Source organism: Vigna unguiculata, chromosome 5 (genome assembly GCF_037176805.1).
Source record: "Vigna unguiculata cultivar grain cowpea cultivar isolate G323 ecotype 2 chromosome 5, ASM3717680v1, whole genome shotgun sequence".
Classification (NCBI taxonomy): domain Eukaryota; kingdom Viridiplantae; phylum Streptophyta; class Magnoliopsida; order Fabales; family Fabaceae; genus Vigna; species Vigna unguiculata.
In genome coordinates this window covers 52023578-52046705 of record NC_140796.1, presented here as the reverse complement: position 1 = coordinate 52046705, position 23128 = coordinate 52023578, and the positions used below count along the sequence as shown (strand labels likewise).

General features: G+C 30.2%; 4 protein-coding genes across 4 annotated transcripts; 1 reads left to right on the top strand and 3 right to left on the bottom strand.

The window, feature by feature from the left end:
* On the bottom strand, nt 1-2111 carry LOC114184878 (RNA-binding (RRM/RBD/RNP motifs) family protein). The gene is made up of 5 exons (XM_028072255.2): nt 1765-2111; nt 1505-1657; nt 848-916; nt 585-766; nt 1-463 (listed from the first exon to the last, which is right to left on the bottom strand). Exons 1-5 carry the CDS (start codon nt 1924-1926, stop codon nt 292-294), a joined length of 738 nt encoding a protein of 245 aa, XP_027928056.1. The 5' UTR covers nt 1927-2111; the 3' UTR covers nt 1-291.
* A 4695-nt stretch (nt 2112-6806) lies between these two features.
* On the bottom strand, nt 6807-7540 carry LOC114186202 (uncharacterized). The gene has a single exon (XM_028074244.2). The coding sequence runs from the start codon at nt 7483-7485 to the stop codon at nt 7114-7116; it is 372 nt and encodes a 123-aa protein (XP_027930045.2). The 5' UTR covers nt 7486-7540; the 3' UTR covers nt 6807-7113.
* Nucleotides 7541-10759: 3219 nt separating this feature from the next.
* Nucleotides 10760-13097, bottom strand: LOC114184015 (uncharacterized). The gene is made up of 4 exons (XM_028071240.2): nt 12963-13097; nt 12815-12883; nt 12605-12711; nt 10760-11041 (listed from the first exon to the last, which is right to left on the bottom strand). The coding sequence occupies exons 1-4, from the start codon at nt 12985-12987 to the stop codon at nt 10994-10996; spliced, it is 249 nt and encodes an 82-aa protein (XP_027927041.1). The 5' UTR covers nt 12988-13097; the 3' UTR covers nt 10760-10993.
* A 4050-nt stretch (nt 13098-17147) lies between these two features.
* LOC114182949 (ras-related protein RABE1c) lies at nt 17148-22870 on the top strand. The gene is made up of 9 exons (XM_028069762.2): nt 17148-17314; nt 17409-17539; nt 18386-18458; nt 18547-18647; nt 21441-21506; nt 21607-21704; nt 22192-22254; nt 22337-22429; nt 22529-22870. Exons 2-9 carry the CDS (start codon nt 17467-17469, stop codon nt 22604-22606), a joined length of 645 nt encoding a protein of 214 aa, XP_027925563.1. The 5' UTR covers nt 17148-17314; nt 17409-17466; the 3' UTR covers nt 22607-22870.
* The last annotated feature ends 258 nt before the right edge of the window (nt 22871-23128 follow it).

Below are 23128 nucleotides of genomic sequence, written 5' to 3'. Positions count from 1 at the left end.
TTGTCGAATAAAGAAATGATTAAATCCAATGAAAGGAGCCAGAGAGTGAATAATACAAGCTGAGTTCTGTTTCTTCAGCCACATTTCATAGTCATACCCAAGGAAAATAAATATTTGATAACAGAATCCCAAACTACATATATCAACTGTAAAAGTTTTCACTCTAAGTTATCCTTTCCCTTTCCGTAAAAGCATGACTTCGATAAAGATACATAATTGGGCGGTGTTCCACTGACATGCCCTTGACAACCGCAAATGTAATATCAATAAAACAGAATATCAGTGGTTCTTTCAGTTCAATTGCATAGCCTCAGCATGATACTTCTCCAACTCAGCATCAAGGTCTTCCGCAGATACCTTTTCATCACGACCTCTACCACGTCCTCGACCACCCCTCCGACTGCCACCTCGCCCTCTAGGCGCACCACGTGGCCTTCCTAGTGGCCCATTTCTCCCTTGTACACTGTTGAAAAGTCAAATACATGATACAGACAATCAGCTTAAAAAAATGCAGAGCAGGATTGTTCAGCGTTTAGACCAAAAAAAGTCATATAAGTAGAGTATGCACACAAATTTATCAATACCTTCTGGGAGGACCACCAGAATTTCCAAAAGTCCCATTAACAGTGGGCGCTGCAGCATGTGTGGCGATATTTGTCCCCACAATCTCTACCTTCATTGGTTTCCCGTCTAGCTGAACATTGTGATACCTCTTCACTGCAGCTACAGCATCAGCACGTCGAGAGAAGACTACTTCCGCTGTACCCTATATGAAAAACAACTTTTATAACCTACAGAAGGACGCAGTGAATTGATCACAGGTTGGAAGTTGTGTCGAATAAGATACCTTGGATCTTCCACTCCTGTCGTAGTGAACAGTATGCCGCTTCAGGTCACCAACTTCAAGAAATAACTCCTACAAGTACAACAAAATACAACATTAACAACCTCGCACATGAAAATGCCATGTAACAACTAAAATGTTTTACACACACAGCATAACAAAGCATAATTCACAAAAGTAAAGGAAGACGAAGACACTAAATATGTGAAATTAATTGGTTTAACACTTCACTATTAAACTGGTCCTATTTGTAAAAATTGTTTTAGTCAACAGACAAGCTGCTTTCGATTTAATGAGATTTGGCCGGGTTGCTGCATCTCCGGATAATATAATTGCAGTATTGTGGCCAAAGTTAACAAAAACAGAAGACAACTGGCAAAATTACATGCAAATACAGACACAAAAGAGTAAAATACAGACAAATATAAGGTCAAAAATAATAATTAAACCCCGACTACTAAACCCAAACAGATGTGTATACTTTGACAATCGATATACAAGGTTATGTATCAGTCATTTTTGGAGTCGAGGAGATCGAGAGTCTTCCATCGAAATTAATTTTCTCGGAAGGTTAAATAATACAAGCAACCCTAAAACAAACCAAATTGGGGAAATATGAAACACGCAAGTAGCCAAGTACCAACTCAGTAGAGATCTTACCTTAATATCGTCATTGGAGACGCCATAATCCAGATTAGATATGTAAAGCTTCGTCCCTGTTTCGATGGAAGACGCCCGACCACCTTGACCTGCAAAAGCCGTGGCGGCTGGCTGATCGGCGTACATATCGTGCTGCCACGCAGACTCCGGCGCCTACACAAGGCGATCCGTAACGGTGAGACGAATTAGGGCACAGCGCGAATCTACGATCGGAAAAGGAATCTTCGAAACAGAAAACCTAATCGGATGAAAACGTATACCTTAGCGGTGGCGTACGGCGCGGCACGATTTGCGGCCCGGTTGGGGAGACGACGAGCGGGTCCGGGTCCCGAAGCTCGGCCTCGGCCCCTGGAGTTGGCGGAGGCTGACTTCTTGTTGTTCTTGATAATATCGTCGAGCGTCATATCCAGAGCCGCAGACATGTTTGATTGTGAGAGAAAGGCGAGGAACAGAATCGGGTATTGGATCTGAGAGAAGAGGAAATTAGATTCAAAGATTTGGGATTTAAGTAGGTTTTGAGGATAAGAGGGCGAGGTGAGAAGACTAGGGTTTCGTCGAAGAAGGGGAAGAAACAGAGACGAGGGTGGTAAAAAACACTGCTGGGCCAGCGACTACGCGTAATCTAACAAATAAAAACTAACTCGTCTTATAAAAAAAAATATTCACAAAAGAAATACAATTTTTTATTTTTATATTTTAACAAAATCAATAGCAATAGATTTTCTTTTAAATAAATAGTCATATCTGTGTTATTCTACTTGTTTAAAGGATAAACATTGAATTTGGAATTATGGGGTGGGATAATTAAGATATGTGCATACACGTAATTTTATCTTCTTCTTTTTTTTTACTATTTTTTGACAAAATTTTAAATTTTTTTAGCCTCTCAACTTGTACCGTAACAACTTATATGCTTTTAGTTATCTTCTCGTATTTCTTTATATGCAATTTTGTAAATTTTTAAGAGTGTTTGAGTAATTTCGGAAAACAATATTATCAAGTATGTATTTATGAAAAATTGATCGAAATGGTTAAATAATAAAAGATTGAATTTTCAAGTAATTTCCTTCGGATTCATATTTCAATATAGTGGACCAAATTAATTTCAATATTTTACTTAAATTGTGTAAATGTGTGTGCTTTTTATTAAAACATATACACATTTAAAAATATTAATCATTATATTTACAATTTAAAATTAACTTAATATATGTTACTCAAATTAAAAAAACATGTTTTGTTTAATTATTCTTTATTTTTAATTGGGATAAGATGGTTTGTTATCATAACGTTAAGTTTATCTTAAAAAATAATAATTTGTTACCCCCAAATATATTATGGAATATTTTTAAAATATTTATTAATAATTAAGTATAGATTCTGTTATTTATTTTAGATATTTATAATAATATTTTATAATGTAGGAATTTATTATTATATTTTATTATATAACTAAGATATTTGGAGATAATATCATTTGATACGATACTTGATTATTTAATATATGTAAAAAATACAAATAATATCTTGTGACAATTGATTATATTATTGTAACATGTGATAATTGAGTATATTTATGTAACATAATATCTTTTTTAATATTAGACTTACTACGAAAAAATCTAAAAATAGTGATAAAAAATCATTAGTTATTATAATAATCAATTTGTATATCAATTTATAAACTATAAATTATTGGTAACTAAATCTTTTCTTAATTAGTTCCTATGGTAGATTGATCTCTAAATTGATCACTAACATTAACTATCAAAATTTTGGCTACGGAAATAATTTGTTTCTAAATTGATTAGTATAACATCTCACCATGTTGAATACTGATTCAATTTTTTTTTCAACTCTTAATTCGTACACAATATTTCTCACTAAGAGGTGTGGTTTGTGCAAAAAGTTAGGTTGAGTTGCTCACGACCAAATGTTAGCTAACTCGAACCAAGACAACGTTCATGTCAAACGACAAAAGTCAAAAGTATGTCCGAGTCAGCCCATACTAATGTCAAATTGAGTCAGTTCAAGCTCAAGTAGTAGCGAGTCAATCCAAACTCAAGGCAAATTGAGTCGAATCGGTCTAGATTCAAGTTAAATTTAATCATTCGAATCAAGGTCAAGTAGAGTATGATCAAGATAAAGTTAGGTCAAGTCCCAAATCAAATTGAGTCCAATAAAGCCAAGTCAAGTTACATTGGATTGATATTGGATCGGAACCATGTCAAGTTAGGTAGAATTGATCTTACATCAGGTTTATTAGGTTGCCCCACATCGAATTTAATTTAATTGACCAAGTGGAATTAACATAGTCTTTACCAAATTAAATTAAATTGAAACAAAAAAAGCAATTTAGTATAGTTAAAATAAATACGAATTATAAATTCAATCTATTTTATTGATTTGGATTGAATTTTAAACAATCAACTCCATGATCACCAATTTGTTATGTTATTCAACTCTTGTATAACATCTCCTAAATATAAAAAATAAATATAAAAGTTCATTGAAAGAAATAAAAAAACTCATAAAAGAGGGGTTTAACTCTAAAATAAGTAAATAAGAAATATCTTTTACAATTAACCATACAATAAACAATATGACAATTAAATAAAAAAACATTTAATACTTGTAGATTTATTTTATTTAAATTTATATTATATATTTCATATTATTTCAAAGTTCGTACATTATAACTTTAATATGTGTTTATACATGGATTATGTAACATCTTGTTTAATAGTGCAATACTACTAAATAAAACTTCACATAGTTGTTAATCCATAAGCAGTTAAAGGCACTTACATAACTATGTTATTATAGTCATCCAAAATAAATATACCAGCATATAACATATTTTACATCAACCTACTTTGAACTAAAAGTTGACCACATGATTATAACTACTTTCAAAAGATAGAAGTTAAACATGGCTCCCACAATCAACATATTCCTCCTGATGTAAACTCACACCTAGTTTCTCATCTACTCACATTGGTCAAGGTAATCATTGCAAAAAAAAAAAAAAACAAGAAACATGAGCATAAATAAGAGAGGCTAAGCTAGTTTATAAAATTAATATGTATATAACAATTAAATTGATTTCATCAAAAACTCGTGTATTTCAAACATTCATGGGAAAAGATCAAACATATAATTATAGAGTCTATAGACTTAACTATCCATATATAGGCATTGATGTGTGATTCTTAGTGGTTTTTGCACGTTGTTGGCCTTCAATGCTTTGCAAAGTCATCACCAATGAGTTTTACCACACCACACACAAGGCTAGTTCATTAAACTATCACAAGAACCATGAGATCGTTTTTAATGACAGAATCTCTTATCTCTCTCACCACATAACCCATTATACTATACATGATACTTTAATGGGTATTAGAGTACCAGGATAAACCTCATGTATTGATTCCTTTCATCAATGCATAAACTAACGGACCGCTACCATGGAATATCCCTACAATATTTACGGAATTACGCCAAACTCATACTTTCATCCACAAAGATGATTCCATACCAAATTTCAAATACCAAACAATCACTCGTATTTGTATTCATCCACACTAAGTAATATCACGATTGTGATCAATTACAATCATCATATATCTCCACACATGCTCATATCTATTAACACGTCCATCATCATCATCATCACAATTTCATATATTATACACATGCACGTAACATGTTCATCAATGAATCCATCAACAATTTTATAAACAACCATATATGTTTTTCACAAATAAAAAAACGTTAATGGATTTACCTCCAAAACCACAAATAATTTTTTTTTTCACAAAAATGACAAACCTAAAATAGGATAAACATAAAAGACTAACTTTTCTAACTATAAAACTCTAATTAAAAAACACATCGGTCAAAGTAACAATTCATATGTCTAAGACCTGTTGTCAAAATTTCAACTCAATCTAACCGTTAACCAAACAAAAATTTCATTTTTCCCAAGATGACGAAGACCAAAAAAATATAGTGGGTCCGATGCTACAACTCCCTAAAACCCATTGATTTGAGTACATCCAACTGTCTAAAAGTGACACCCAACGCCCCAAACCATAAAAAATATGACTTTAAAAGCACATACAACCTAATAAAGATCATTTGCAAACCAAAAAACAGATTAGATATTGAAGGAGAACAAAATTTTTGACTTATCCAAATGAAGATTTTGTTCGATTAGAATTTAAGAGTTTTCCACGATGAACTCATTCCAAACTTCTAATCACGAAGAAAATGGAGTTTTGAGTAAGAAAGTTGTGACAAAAGATTGAAGTTTTTAAAGAGAAAAAATTGGAAAAGAAAAAATACACATTCGTGTTCATCTAAAGCAAATGAGGTTTGGTAATTAAAAAAAAAAAACTATTTTACATTTTAAAAGGATTATACAGATTAAATAGGTTTTTTTATCTCTAAATTATTATAAAAAAATATTTCAGTAATATTCGTTCATACATTTTACGAAAATAATGTAAATAAATTTTTCCAACAAATATGAATATATATTATATTATAATCTCATAAAACTCTATTTGAAAAGTATAAGATCGGATACTCAATTAAACAAACAAATTTAATAAAATTTAAATTAAAAATATATCGATTTTTGAGGGACTTCAAATTTAATTAAGTCGTATTTATATTATATATTAATTATATTATATTTTTTAGTATTAATATTTATTTCATCATAGTTATATTATATATCATCATCATTTCATCTCACCTCATCTCAATTTTCATTTTATAATTTTATCCTTTGAGTGATTTTTTTTTTTTTATGTTTAACTAATTTTTAAATTAAAATAACTATTCATAATAAAAAAAAAGTTACCGGAAAAAATATCTATAATAAAATTGTAAAAATTATTTATATTTTTTTACAATTATAATAATATGTTTATCATTTTTTATTACCAAAGATAAACAGTATCATAATTACAATTAATATTAATTAAAACAATAAATAAACTTATCTTATTCTTTTTATTTCTAATCTAAACATTCTTATTTTTCCGTCATTTTTACTCACTTTTTCTTTATGTTCTTTTCCTCCCTTCTTCACTCTCCATATTCAATCTAAACAAATATTAGTCAAAATCTACTTGGCATGAACATGTAATGGGTACCCCAAGTAGCAGCAGCCATAAATCCCCTCTTCATCCTAGAAACGGAATATGTGATGCATCTTCACCCCCTACCATTAACTTAACAACAGGAAAGGAAAATGGAAAAATATATAAACTTAGTCATGCAGACTCTGTAATTTGGTTGTTTCTGTCATACATTTCCCTACCCTACATTCATATTCAAGTACTAAATGAAAAGGAAACTCCAATAAAAACAAAAATGAAGAGAGAATTGTGAAGGAAACCACCATCTCACTCTGTATTGAAAGAACTTCTTTCACAATCTAGAAGTGCAGTTATTCTAGTCATTCTCTATATATGTAACATGAGAAAGAAAAACATATAGGCTAAAATTCTAGTAAATGCATATGAACAACCCCAATTGATCAACCACAACATGCAAACGAATTCAGGGATAAGAGTACATGAAAATAGCTATCTTGATCAGGCGCAGGCCACTGAACGAAGGAGGCAAGTTGAAGCACCGACAACCAAAGCAGCGAACAACGTTGGCAAGAAGAAATCTAGGTTGGACCTGCTCATAACCGCATGTTGGGGCAAACACACAATCTCTGTGGGAAAATCCAAAGGAATTCTCACAAACTCACCACCGACACCGTTACAAGGTTGTTTGGATGAGAACGACGAAGGTGGAGATATCGCCAACAGAAAAGCCACCCCAGGAGCCACCGATGCCACCGTCACGGTAACGATTAAGAGAAGTGTCCACGTAACGGCGTTGAGTAACCGCCGCGACGGTAGCGTGGACACCACTTGCCGGAAAAGGGAATGGAAGCAAAGAAGAGACATGATCATGGAGAAGTGACAGGAAAAGTCTGGAACAAGTCTTCGCTGAAAATAGGTTTGGATTTTAGAGAAGAAACACTCAAAGTTTTTTTGTTTTTGTCAGTTACTGAGTGGCACTAAACTAACGTTTGACTTTGACTACAATAGAAGGTGATGTGGACGCACGTTGCGTAAGTTCATGTCTAATGACGAAAATGCCTTTCTGAATACTGTTTTTTAAACTTAGCGTGTGAAATAGTTTGAAAGCGTCGTGAGAATAGAAAAAGAAAAAAAAAAAACTTTATCTGTTTTTGATTGATTATTTGTGGTTGGTTTAATGGTTTGATGATAAGTTGGCCTGAAACTAACTTGAATTGCAGGCCGTGAAGATCATCGTGGCACGGCACGACAAAGGAGTTTAATGAAAAGAAAAATGTTTTTTTACGCTAAAAATAATATTTGACAATTTATTTTTACGGATAATACAATCATTAAAAAAACAGTTTTTTGTATTTATAAAAATTGAGCATAAAATTTGTTAAATATTAAAGTATAGTATCTAATGAAAAATTTTAAACTAATTTTCAAACAGAAAATGTTGCGTTAAACAAGCCACACCGATGGATTTGGGGTAAATTTTAGTAACGTTTATTGTTTATTATATAAAAGAGTGAAATTGCCAAATTGGGGCTTAGGAATGAAAAACATATTTATGGGCTTTTTCAAATTTTCAAAAAACTTTCTTTACCAAGAAAGGCAATTTCGTCCTGAACTTCCGTATATTTTCCTTACACTCCTATTATACCGAAATTACATTTTTATCCTTTGAAGATTGTGCAATCAGACAATTGTTTTCGAAAGTAAAGTATAATATTTCTTATTGTACAGTTTAAGAGTTTTTTCTTTCTTTTAAAAAAATAATTTTTTTAATTATATAATTCAAAAATTAAATGACTTTTCAATTCAGAAACTAAATTTTTTAAACTTTTCGATTTTTTAAAAGTTATTTTTTGTTTTTAAATTATACAATTCTAAATTCATTTTTTACTTTTAAATCACATAATTTGAAGAAGGACAAAAAATGATTTTTCTTTTATGGAGTGGAGGAAGAATTTATTAAAATACAGGAAAAAAAAAACTATCATGAAAAAAGCTACTACTTTGTATTGGACCTTGGTTTGCTTTTAAAATGGTGAAGCTTTCTTTTGTAAATCGATCGCTCAAATGATTAATCATGATTACTTTGATTTTTTGTTTTTATTTCCTGTCGTTTCATTGGTTTATAAAATAGAAAATGATATTTTAACCCATTTTTTTTACCCACTACTTTTATTATTCTTAAATCATTTATTTTAATTTTTTTTAATGATATGATGTGATGATCTAAGAGTGATAAAAATAATAGATTAAAAATTAATAAAAATAATGAATTAAAATATCATTATTCTTATAAAATATAATTAAGTTGGATGCCTACATGCTTCTAAAAAGTTTCTTTATAGTTAAAAATGTAATGTTATCTTTATAATTATAATGTGGGCCTTTGATATTAATGCTTTTTAGAAAAGTTATATGATGGGACAATTTTAAATCACATAAAATCTTATGAATGGGAGGTAATATATATATATATATATATATATATATATATATATATATATATATATATATATTATTTCGACCTAAAGGTTCATAATTAGAATTACAAATTAAAATTCAATAATTGATCTTTTAATGTGAACATTTATTGTACAAATTATTGAAGTGAGATTTTAGGTTTCATTTGAAGAACACGATTTCATGTGATGAAATATAATAATTTGATAGTAATAATAGAGTGATAAACAATTGAGTTGTATTAAATGTTCAGTGTATACTACAATACAATAAACACAAAAATAATAATAATATTATGTTACAATCGAATAATTGCTCTAATAATAATAATAAAAAGGTAATAACTGTAGTAATAATAATAATCTGGTGATGTTTTAATTGAATATTAACATAAAAAGTATAGAAAGTTTATATATAAAAGAAAGTGGGTATATTACAACAACTTTTTTTTTCTTTTTAAATTATGTGATATGTCCCTCGTTTGACTAAAGTACAACATATGTTTTATATAGATTTGTCCAACCTAATTATATTTATGGAGTTGAGATGAGTTTCATTTGGAACATTCGATTAGACTTGAATTCCAAATTCTTGAGAATATTAATGATTTAAGGTAAGATACATTAAGAGAGAAAATTAAAAAGAAAAAAAAAATCAATACATAAAACCACAAAAAATAATGAAAATAAAAAATGATTAAAAAAAATAGAATTGAAGTTTGACTATATCAGGATGGGAAAAATCATGAGAAATTCACTATATTATGAATTTGAATAATATACTCATATAAGTTTTTGAATAAACTAAAATAAAAGTGTTTTTTTGGCTGTGAAGCACGATGAAGAGTTGAGGAATAGCCAACAATCTCGGACGGAGGTTTTGGGGGTTATAGAAATTTTATGGTAAGTTACCTTAGTTATGAATTTTATGTTACAAACGTTAAAATTTGTAGCCTAATTATGTATGTATACATTTCTCATTTTGAAGGAAGACGAAGACATTAAGTATATATTTTTTATTGACTTTTATAAACTGAAGATGAAAGAGACACGTTCATTAATAGACAAAAGGAATATGATTGTTAACTTCTAAAATTCATTAAAACATTATAGAAAATGTTTGAAGTTTTAGGTTGTTTTTTGTATCAGGGATAATCGCAGTTTTCATGTTAATGTTGTTCGATCTGTCTAAGGTGATGGTTCTATAATTCTGAAAGCATTTGAGGAGAAGTAGAAAATGTATGGGTATTAGTGAGTTGAATGAAAAGCTGTTAGTTTTGACGTGCACGTGTTTTGCCTATTTGTTAATGAAAAGCTTGGACTGTGAGTTGGCAATTGACATTTTGTAGTTTGAAGTGTTTGAAAAAAATGAGTTGCAAATTTAGTGAGAATGAAGGTTGATTTTTGCACCTATTATTGAGATGCACATAATGTTGTTTCCTTACACATAAAAGTTTTTTTTTTAGTGATCATTATTATGCTTGAGATGAAAAGGATCAAATTGACACATTAAAAAGATAATAAAAAACACAGTGAATTTTTTAATAGATCAGAATACACGGAATAAAACTTGTATTGTTTTCAAATTTAAAAATTGAATTTAATGTCTGAACTACAAGTGAGTTTATTTATATTTCTAATTAGACATTACCTTCAAATTTTAAATTTGAAAACAACACAAAATCCAGTTGTGCTAATCTTTTTTTATATCACAATGTCTCAAAACTTGTAACTGGTGTTTCTCACAATGTATGCTGTTCATTGTTTGAAGATCAAAGAATAAGAAACCGAGGAGCCCTGAACATAAAAAAAAAACGAGGACCCTTGGCTATTTATCAAGTTTTACTCTAGGTACGATGAAAACACAAAATATTAGTTCATGGACGAATGGATCACTGTGTACGAGGCAGGGTCTTCCCAGCTCATTTCTCGCCGGCAGGTTCAACCAAAAGCAGCCTTCCATCAACAATCTGCGCCACGCAGGAAACGAGAATAACATAGCGAAGTAAAGAAAAAAAAATCCATAATGCAGTATGAATTGATTGTCAGATCCATTTGAATGACAAATTCATTTATTAGTGGGTACAGTGATGAGATCAAGAAAGCGAGATAACTAAAAAGAAATCAAAGATATAACAAGACGGCTAAATGTGTTCATGCTTAAGAATTTCCATGTCCTATCCATGAAATTCTCACCCATCTGGATAACAAAAAATGATACAATCTTGATGTGCATGTGCAAACATGACAATTAATTATCAAATTACAGTAAGCCACGGATGTATGCTGGAGCAATTGGATTTATAATAAAAATTTGACATGCCCAGGACATTTCCAACAAGAAGACACAACATAGTTTTCCATGCACAGTAGTAGAGTGTGTAAACTATAAACACAATATACAAGTTAGAATTATAACCATGATACATAAAATTATCAGTATTTCAATCTCATTAATGCTGAAAGAGAGCAAAATTAGTACGTAACTGTTGAAAGATCAGTTAAAAAACTGAAATTAACATCACGAGAGGAGGAACTTTTTAGACGCATTCCAAAACTTGATGGATGTATCTTAATTATAGGAAAACTTAAGCATCATAAAATGAGTCAATCAAGAGATTGGACAGTTAAAACTCATTCAGCTTAATGTGATATTATTACGTGTGTCCACATTCCTTTGATCCTCATTGTGTGAGAAAGAGAATGCTCTCTAACAATAACTGGCAAAATTCATGTTACTGAATGAATAACAGACAAGGAGAATTATAACTATAGAACTTTCTTCCAATTTTTCTTTTTAAATAATAATGATCAGACTGTTGATCAGAAGAAGATAGATACACAATGAATATACTCTAGTGCATTTGTATTATAATTTTCTGCATGGACACACTTTCCTAACCCCAATGATTTAACATGACTTTTTTTTTTTATCGGCAAAAAATAAAAAATATAGATTTAACAGGAGTTGAAATACATTATATTTATTCTCAGAAAAGAAAACATAATTCCTTCCATTCCCCTTCGTGGTTTCACTCTACCACAGCTTGAGGAAGATTATTAAGTCGAAGACAATATTACTTTCCTCATGTATCAAAAAACACTCAAAGCAGGAATTAATAATTTTTCAAACAATCAAGGGGTGTTCAATGGAAGTCATAACAAGGATGGGAGTAGTTAGCGAAACAAATCAAGTAGCCGCCTCGAGTTTTTTCTTTTCTTTCAAGAAAAAAAAAATCATCAAGCCTACCTAAAACATAAATGTAGTCAAAAGGCATTCAATACAACTTTATGTGGAGTACAATAATGTTTACATTGACCAACAAAAGCCAACAAGGACACTGAGACAGCTAGACAACTAGTTCATGGAAACACTATCTTTAATATTTCCAATCAGCAATCAATCAGGCATTTTAATAAACACCTTCAGTGCGTAGTCACTTGCACCAGAAATGTAGTCAATCCAAGTATACAAATATGGTGACTGGTAAGCAAACATCGTATTAAAGTGGATACAGATGAGATAAAATTACCCTGCCATTCATGGCTTTCAGAGCCTTTTCCGCTTCAATTTGAGTGTTGTAGGAGACAAACCCATACCCTTTGGTCCTTTTAGTTTTAGGATCGACCACGAGATTAACTGAATAACACAATTGAACAAGGGGGGTGAGCAAAATGGTAAAGGGAGCAAAATTGGAAACAGAGAAAATGCAGAACACAAACACAAACAAAGCAAAACACACCACTGGCAACTTCTCCGAACGGAGCGAACAACTTCTTCAGCTGTTCCTGTGTAGCGTAAAAAGATAATCCTGAAAAAACGAAATGAAGCAATGGTGAGGATTTGGGCCTGGATTTGGTTAAAGAGAGGGAGGAAAGAAAAACCCTAACTCGATACAAAGAGTTTTCTCCCCATTCTCTACCACATCTATTCTTTCTTATGGATTTCAATGTTCATCGCATCCATGTTTGTATTCTACACATCTCCATGTTATGTTATATTTACTACTTCATTAATTCTGAAAGAATATATAATTGGGTTTCAAATCATGATTTCTGTCTTTCAATTAAATTCTTATGTTAATTAGTAATTAAAAAAATTATATTTTTAAATTAAATCATTATTGTTATTATTTTTTAATTATCTGACTATGAGTTAAGTGAATGTTATCATATTATTTATCATGTGAAGTGAAATTTTGTATTTCACATACAAATAATATTGTGATAGTTAACAAGACAATACTATTATGATTAATATAAAATATTGAGTATTTTTATTTAGTTTTATTGATTATAGAACGAAATCAATTTATATATTTTCTGATAACTTTGAGATTGTGCTTCTTGTGATCATAAATTATGCTGATCATCGCACTCTTAACATGTTTTCAATGAAAAAAAAAATGTAGCTCATATTTTTATAATAATTATAGAATTAATTTATAATATTCATATAATTAAAACAAACTTAATTAAAAATATTTAAAATTAAATTAAATTAATAATTTTTTATAAGAGAATTATTAAATATTTTCTCCTTGCATATACGAGTGATTTCTTCAATAATTAATTGATTGCTCTACATAAACTTGTGTTATGTTTTAAATTATTTTAAAAAAATTCTGGAGTAAATTCAGTTTCTATTACTCTCTTAATTATCCATCATCCTGATAATTATGATGGAAAATTAATCATCATTGTTAGTCTATAAAAAAATAAAAGAAATAAAGAATAATAAAGAGTGAATAATAAAAAATAACCATCATTGTTATGTATAGCTTTTAAATATCTTTGGAATTCAAATGATGCATTAATATTATGAATACAATACAATTAAAGCTAAACATATTAATTGGAATAATGTTAGTTTTTAAAAATTTAACAAATAACTATATTTTAAAAGATAAAATTAGAATTATAAAAGGTGAACAAAAAAGAATGAATACTTACACGAGCCAATAACTATTTTTTTACATTATCATTTAAAAAAATAAGTTATATTACAGCAGCTTTTAACAATAAAATATTTAATTAAAATGTAAAATATAAATTGTATTGTTTAATAAAAAGGTAATAAAATTAGTTATCAAATTTGGAGTAAATTTTTTGAAAGATGTCAATCAATTTAAAGATGAAATGTTCTCACATATTTAAATGCCTTTACTATGTACACTTTAAATCAATTTTAATATTGGATCGACTTCTTAAAACTAGTTAACTAAAAGTTTAATTTAAAATGAAATAAATAAATAAAATCTATATTTTATATTTGAAATAAGAGTCAACCAAGAAAAATAATGAAATGTGTCCTAATTCAACTCATTTATATTTCCATTTACTAAAATAATCAACTGCAAAATTAGAAAATAAAATTTAAACTTAGTTAGCAAAACTAATAGTATAATAAATATCTAAAATACCATCATGTGGGAGTTATTTTAATAATAACGAAAAAGAAAAAACAGATAACCCATGTTAGACCATGAAATAAAAAATTGCTCTTGAGATATTGAATACAATTATATCATTTAATCCTTACACAATAGTTAAATTTGACATATCTACACAGCATAATCAGGTGTAACTCATGAAATATCAATATTTACATGTACCACATTATTTATATATAAACGGAATCAATAAAAAGTCAAAACATATTAAGACTAACATGATCAATGATGACAAATACTTAAATAGTATAACATTTTTGATTATTATATTTATAACAGTTATTTTCATGCAAAATTGGAGTAATGTTAATATATATACGAATGAAATCTATCGATTTAATTCTTTTTTAAGTATAAAAATGGTTTTAATTTATTCCATCATTGCAAAATGTCAACTTAAATTTTGTTCTACAAATTATCTTAGTTTAAGTAATAAATAGTTTAATTGTTCTCAGTTTTTATTAAATTGATCTCTGTAATAAGTCATAATGTCTACATGAAATTTAATTTGATTAGAAGTGATGAAATACGTTTCATCCATGTTATTATTCCAAATATTTAATTCTAAGACTGAGTATCGTGACAATTCGTTCGCATCCATTTTTTTTTAATTAATTAATTTTCATTACTTTCATAAAATTTCAACACAGATTCATATAATTTAGAGTAGAAACTAAAAACAATTTAAATTCATTTCATTGTTAGCTCTCTTGTGTAACTTCTAGGAACAAAATCAAAATAATCAAAATATGACTTATGTTAACTACCCTTTCAAATTTATTTTATTTTAAACTATAATAACACTATTAATATTTTAGTGATAGCATAATTTGTCAGAGTTCCAGAAGATATTTTCAAATCTCATGTCTTGAAAAACTTGACCCAGTAAAACTCTGTTTTCTTAAAATGCAATTGACAAAAAATGGTATTAAACTTGACATGGTCATTGTTATTTTAAATGTCTGTCAGACATTATTGATACGGTCAGAGTGAACCAATCTTTATAACAGTATATATAACTTAAATTTAGCGTTAGATTTCACTTTCGTTGCTGGAAATATCATTTTGCATGGACATATTCAGATCCATTTCCAAGGTTTTTTATTTTCAGAAAAAAAAAACATTATTTAAGACAAAAAAAAATAATGAGTTTTTTTTTTTAAGTAAAAACTAAAATTATGCATGATTTAATTTTGTTTAAAGAACGTGCATGAATATTCTTTAATAAAATAACTTTAAGAAAAAACTCATTTAACTTCTCTTCCTCTCCTATAATTATTCATGTAAACATTTGTTCAAACCATATCTGCTAGTTATACTTCTTTTGTGTTCGATTATGCACAACAATTGTTGATAAGATTAAATATCTTTTTAATTTTTTGTTTTTTTAGTAAAATTTAAAATTAGTTTATTTTAAAAAAATTAAATTAAGTTAGTCTCTTATTCTTATAAATGTGTAAATTTAAACATTTAAACCAAATTTTGCTGAGTTTATTTGACGTTTTAAATATATTTCTCAACTAATATTGAAACGAAAATATGTCAAATAATATAAATAAAGTCAAATATCATAATGAAACACGTTAAAAATATCAAATAAATTTAATAAATTTTAATTAAAATAATTAAATTCACTCATACTTGTCTAACATTAAAAGATTGAGTTAGACTAATTTTTAATGAGATAAAAAAAATATTTAACTCTCAATGATATTTACAATTAAGGTGTTTAAAATATTGCATATTTTGATATTAATTTGAATCTTGCAATTTTTTTATTCATAAAAGTTTCGATGCTTTGAAAAATAAAAAAGACTCAAATTTAACGGCATTATTACGAGTATTTTTTCTTGTTATTACTTTATCTTTAAGAAAGATACTTATAAAACAAGCTTGACAACTAGATAATATATATGAGATTATTTTTATGCATCATAATACATTTTAATTGAGGATAAGAAATTAGAGAATGTCAATTTTCATATGACCTGTGCTTTCTTGGTCTTCATATCTGTAGCATAAAAATTAATTAAAAAAGTTCGTGCTTTGAGATTAAATAAAAAAACTATAAAACATATATTGTTTATTTATATTTGGCTTTGGTTTTTTAATAAGAAATTAATATAAAGCTGTTGACAGTTAATTAACGGTTAACATAGATATTCTAAGAGTAGCTGGCAATGCTAAGGCACAGAACAAAGCAAGTCATTTAACGCCACCTATACCCAACATCTTTAACATTTTTTAATTGGACAAATTTGGAATATAAATTAAATTTCATGCTATTTGAAAATTACAAAATACAAACCTTTGTAGTTGGCTTTTTTGTCTTCAGAATCTTGCAGCTGTTCTCACCGGGCCTTCTTTTTTAAGTGTATTTAGTTATTTATTTATTCAATGAGTAATGAAATGTACTCAATAAAATAATTCATGTTAAAAATGTTATTTTTTATAACTAAGCCATGGTGGGCCATTTGAAGTTAATTAAAATATTTGATTCAACTTATATATAATAGTTGTGAATTATGTATTTGTTATACATAATAAAAAAAAAATTACAATAAAAAATTGGGTGCCACTATAGTCGGGGAAGGCTCCGAAGTTGAAGGTTGTATCCTAATCCCTGTGTTCTGGTCAATAAAAAATTCCGAAACTTTTTGTTATAAAATAAAAACAACAAAATTAAACATCGCTCTTCTTCTTTCTTTCTCTCTCTAAAAATCTCCGCGGTCCTTCCGTTGAACTTTGGAGATCCCTCTCCCTCCCATTTTCCTTTCCATTTCGGATCTGGTACTCTTTCTCTCTCTCCATGCATTTCATTTTCATTTTTTATCTCTCATTATTTTTTCATTTTTCTTCAATTTTATTTTGGGATTGAATGCAGATACTTGGGAATACGAACTATAGTTTTGAAATCGTGAGAGATTCATCGATCGAAGTTGATGGCGGCTCCACCGGCAAGGGCTCGTGCGGACTACGATTATCTCATAAAGCTTCTCTTGATCGGCGATAGTGGTAGGTTGCTCACCCTCTCGCCTCTTGTTTTTCGTTTTTTCTCTTTATTATTTCTCGATATTTTTCGGTGTTTCTTTTGGTAATGAGAAAACATAAATAACGTTGCAATTCTCTGCGAACAAATGAGGTGATTCTCTGTGTAACCTTTTTTTTTTATCTGGATTTGTTCAATTTGATTTTCATGATAGTGTATTTAATTTTAGAGATTGAATCTTTTCGTGATCTAGCTTGTGCGAGTGTTTGAATCATTGTTTCTGTTACTGCTGTACGTTCACGATGTTGAATTGCAAATTTCGTCTGATCGTGGTATGCATTTGTTGAACAAATTCTCTTTATTATTGTATGTAGTCAGGCCTCTCTGTACCTTGTTAATTATTTGTTTCATTGCAACATGTACTAAATTTGGACGCGTGTTTGGGTTATTCTACAGCATAGTAGCCTTTTTTTTTTCGCAGCTTCTTGAGAGATTTTTTTCTTTTTTTGAGTGGTTATTTAGTGGAATAAAAAGAACAGACCGAAAGCGTGGTATCGGAAGTTGCTTTTGAGCTTTGTTTTTGTGCACACTTTTAATCTGCTTGCTCCTCATGAACGAAGCGATATGACTTCAGTCAGCGTTTCACACGAACTTTTTTCCTGTGCCTTGATTGCTTTCTGCGTTATATATGCAATAGATATAGATCCTTCCACCCTCCCTGTTTAGTTTGTCAGAGAATGAATGAATAGAATAAAAGTAATTGCAAAAATAAATGAAAAATACTGTGGCCATAGAAATTCCAAGAGAGGTGCACTGTGTACAAATTCCTTAATTTTTTTTTCTCACGAACCCTTTTCTGTTATTGGTTTCAGGTGTGGGAAAGAGTTGCCTTCTTCTACGATTCTCGGATGGTTCTTTCACAACTAGTTTCATCACAACCATAGGGTGAGTTTTCACAATTTCGGACTAAAATTGCAGAATCTTGTGTGCCAGAAGTTTCCTTAACATCACTAGGTCTACCCTCCCGATGCAGCATTGATTTTAAGATAAGAACCATTGAGCAGGATGGAAAACGGATCAAGCTCCAAATTTGGGATACTGCTGGTCAGGAGCGGTTCCGGACAATTACAACCGGTAAGATTTATGATCCTTATAGATTATAGGTACTAGTGTCATTGAAAAGTAAAGAACCCCAACCATTTTAAGGATAGTGCAGTTTAGGAGTTAGATTGTTTTTATACTGACGATTAAAAAAATCAATAGTTAAGATTTTAACAACTACTACTGTTGTTATTCTGTTATACATGGGCACGCATTTTATTATAATTTCAATTGTTGTTTTTCTCCCCTCCTCATTTGTTTAAAGCCAAATCCCAAAAAGGATGGGACTGGCTATAATGGGAAGTTCAAGTTCAAATTCTAAGATAATTCTTAAACCAACAATTTAGCCCAAAATATCACATGCCTAATAACACAAAAGTCTTATTCCACTAATTGAAGTTAGTTACATGGATCCACGCGACACCATTCAATATGCTTAAAGGCCAAATGTTCAGATATATTATTTACCATGAGATCTCCCTTAACAATTTTCTCCAGTGTCCTTCTTGGTCTCCCTCTCTTCCTTTCCACAAACTATAAACATGGAATCTACTCACTTTATTGGTGCTTCTACGAATGTTTAAATCACCTTAACCAATTTTGTGCCATCTTTTCCTTGACCGGTGCAATCATTTCATATTATCCTTTATTGACATACTACACATCCATCTTAACATTCTCATTTTGATACTCTCACATTTTTTTCTTGTTCTCCTTTTGAAGTTTAACATAAACTATCCATAAATTATACGGAATCTGTAAAACTTGTCTGAGGTCGGTAGATACTTTGCTATAAATAATAACCCTCAATCTTTTTCTCCAATTGATCATACCGCTTATATCTTGTGGGCGACATCTTCATTAATTTCGTAATCATGTTGATGTACTGATCCTAGATATTTAAACATAGATACCTCTGGTATTACATCTCTCTTTTACTTCGAAGTCATATTCTCCATATCTTACTAAAATCATTATGCATATATACTCTATCTTGTGCCTACTTAAATAAATGCAGCGTGTCAAAAGCTTGTAACAAAAGCTCACGTTTAAAGTACTGTTTTCCTTAATTTCTCAATCAAAACTTTGTCTTCTTGGTAAGAATATCAAAGAAACAATCATATAACTAAAGGATTTAAGGCTCAACCTGTGTGTAATCTTACCCTGTAGGGAAGTCCTTAGTGTCACCTCATTATAGATGTCTCGTATAGTTTGGATATAAGTCATGCAAACGTCTTCCTTTTCTAAACTCTATCACAACACTTCTCTTGATCAACGGTAAACTTTTTCCAAGTTTATAAAAGTCATACGTAAGTTTTTCCTTTGCTTCAATATCTTTCCATCAACTCTCATAAAAAGATATTTAGTCTTAAGTTGTAAATTTCCATAGTCTCTTTTATTAATTTGTCTATGCCTGATCACCTTCTTTCGTAATTTCATAGTATGAGTAAAAAGTTTTATATTTAAGTAAATTTTGGGTAATACAACTCTTAAAATATATATCCCGTTCTTAAGTATAGGAATCAAAGTGCTTCCTCCACTCATGTTTCATTTTCGTATACCTTACACTCTCATTCATTAAATAACCCAATGACTTAAATGTTGTTCTCGTACACACTTTCTAACATAATAGGGCCTATCCTCTAGTCAACAACTTTACCACTATTCATCTTCTTAAGAAACATTTTTGTCTTTCCAATCATAAGAATTTGATAATAAGCCAAATTATGTCTCTCCTTTTGGATTTTTAGTCCTTTATTATGAGGTGATTCTATCATTGAAAAGCTAATTCTCTCCCCTCTTTTTGATATTCTGATCTATGATTAAACTTTCTCCTTTTCATCCTTGATACATCTCACGATACAAATCTCTTGTTTTCCTTTATTTTTGACAAGCTTATAGGTCTTATGTTCTCCATATTTTGTCCTAAAATCTTCATGAATCACTTCAAAAGCTTTAGATCGTGCTTCATTCACAGCTTCTCTTTCCAGATTTGTATAGTTTTGATACCTTTTCCACTTTTCAAAGTTATTGCACTCGCGTAAGGCTTTAAAGCGTATACTTTTGTTTGTTTGGATCCCACCACCGATTTCTTATCTTTTAGACCTAAAACCTTTTGACAGTTTAAATCCTGTAGCATATAACTCACGCAGCTTCTTCTCCAACACATTTGATTGATTTCTCGTATGCATTTTGATGTTAGTCAAACTTCAAGTCATGGTGTCCACCATCTCTGTAGACTTATTTGTCGAAATAATAGTAACAATGCTGGTAGCAAACCATATCAAGCACTTTTGAACCAGTTTCTCTACCGCATCTGTCTAGAAAAATGTGAGAGTCTTTGTTCATTTCAATCTGGATGACTTCAGCCACGCAATGCATTAGATCTGGGAAATGACCTAGCATGAGCAAAACTCTGTTGTGAGTGATCTAACTCGACCGTCTTCCATGACCGAGCCTGGGATTGGCTACAAAACCATAAATAGGCAGATTTATCTCATGCCCAAGTCGTAAAATAAAACAGTCTTTTCTTGCTGTTTGGATTCCAGTTTCTCGATTGGCAACCATGTAAAACATACCAGTAAAATAGTTTTTAGGAAGGTGTCCCTGTGAGTATCAGTGATTAATGTGAATATGTGATTCTGGGGTACCCTTCCAGCTTTTCTGTCGGATGTGTTAAATTCCACATCCATTTCAATGGGTACTGTTTCATTGCTGTAACTCTAGATTTCGTTTATCCTTGATTTCCATTGTTTATGCCAGCTTGAGTATCTGTCAAGTAGTTTATAATGTGCCAACCCTTTGTTGAATTTCCTATTTTTTCAGCTTACTATCGTGGTGCTATGGGCATATTGCTAGTGTATGACGTTACAGATGAATCTTCGTTTAACAGTAAGTTTCCTCCTGTTTTTTGGTTTAAAATTTGGTGTCTTTTTCTCTTCAAAGGGTTTCTCATTCTCATGGAATATGACCCAGCTTATACCAATTTCAGATATCAGGAATTGGATTCGTAACATTGAGCAGCATGCCTCAGACAATGTTAACAAGATACTTGTGGGGAACAAAGCCGACATGGATGAAAGCAAAAGGGTACGCAAACATCTGGGACCTTTCTCTTTCAGTTATTTAGGAACTTCGATGCACATGCACCTATTTTGATCAGATCCAACTCAACGGAACTAAAGAAATGACCTATCCTTGTCTTAAAATATACATTTTTCTCACTACTATGCAAGAGTTGGTTCTATAATGCAGCATGTTTGTTTGAGATTTAACCCACACGCCAATCATCTTTGCATATTTAACCATTTGCTTTTGAAACCGCTTTTATTTTAAGCTGGTGTCTGCTCATCTGATCATCTGTTCGCGAATCCAAAAGTTTTAACAAACATGTTTCATGGTGTGAGAGGAACCGCGTCTAAGACCAATAGTGAATAAAACATTTTTGTTTGAGGTTGAGCGCATAAGAGATCGACTTCTTATTGACGCCATTAGTATGAGTAACATCTTCCTGTCCACTCTAATATTTGTCAAATATTAGATTTTTGGATTCATACATGTCTGCTTTTATTTCTAGGCTGTGCCTACCTCCAAGGGACAAGCACTGGCCGATGAGTATGGAATCAAATTCTTTGAAACAGTAAGTGTTGCATACATTAAAATGTGGAAACTTCCTTAGCTTTTGTTACTATCACCTACTGAAAAAAAAAATTCTATTCCAGAGTGCAAAGACAAATCTAAACGTGGAGGAAGTTTTCTTCTCGATTGCAAAGGATATAAAACAAAGGCTTGCTGACACTGACTCTAAGGCAGAGGTACTTGAATATGTTATTCCTTGAATTCAAGGAAAAATATATTTATATTGATATATTTTTCTCCATCATGTTGAATGTGTCGCTATATTTTCATTGCAGCCAGCAGGAATTAAAATCAACCAACAGGATCAGGCAACGGCTGGGGAAGTTGCACAAAAGTCAGCTTGCTGTGGTTGAGGAGACAGCGTTATTGTCCAAGAACAAGAAGGAAGGAGGAAAATACATGTATGATGATAAATTGATGATGATTCGTGCTTTGCATTTCACGCTGTCATTCTTTTATAGTTTCTTTCCTAGATGTTATTATATATTAATTCAAAGCTAGATATGATTGTCTTTGCGCCTTGTGTTTGGTTGGGCCACAAATCCACTGATCGTTGATATTTTGAATGGTTAATTGCATTTATATTCTTTAAAACGTAATAAATTATATTGACACAATTCCTAGTTTAAGTAATTATACCAGTTATTTCATGTTAAATATTACTAAGAAAATATTTTCTTGCTCATTTATATTTTAGGTACTTGTCAATATAACAAAATTCTGTATTCCATGAATACAAATTATGCCGAACTAATTTATGAAAACTAAAGGGAAGGTCATCGATAATTTGCTACATAAGAGTTTCCTCCATTTTTGACTTATTATTATTTTTTTTATCCATCACGTGATCACCGATATATTTGTCATCAAACAAG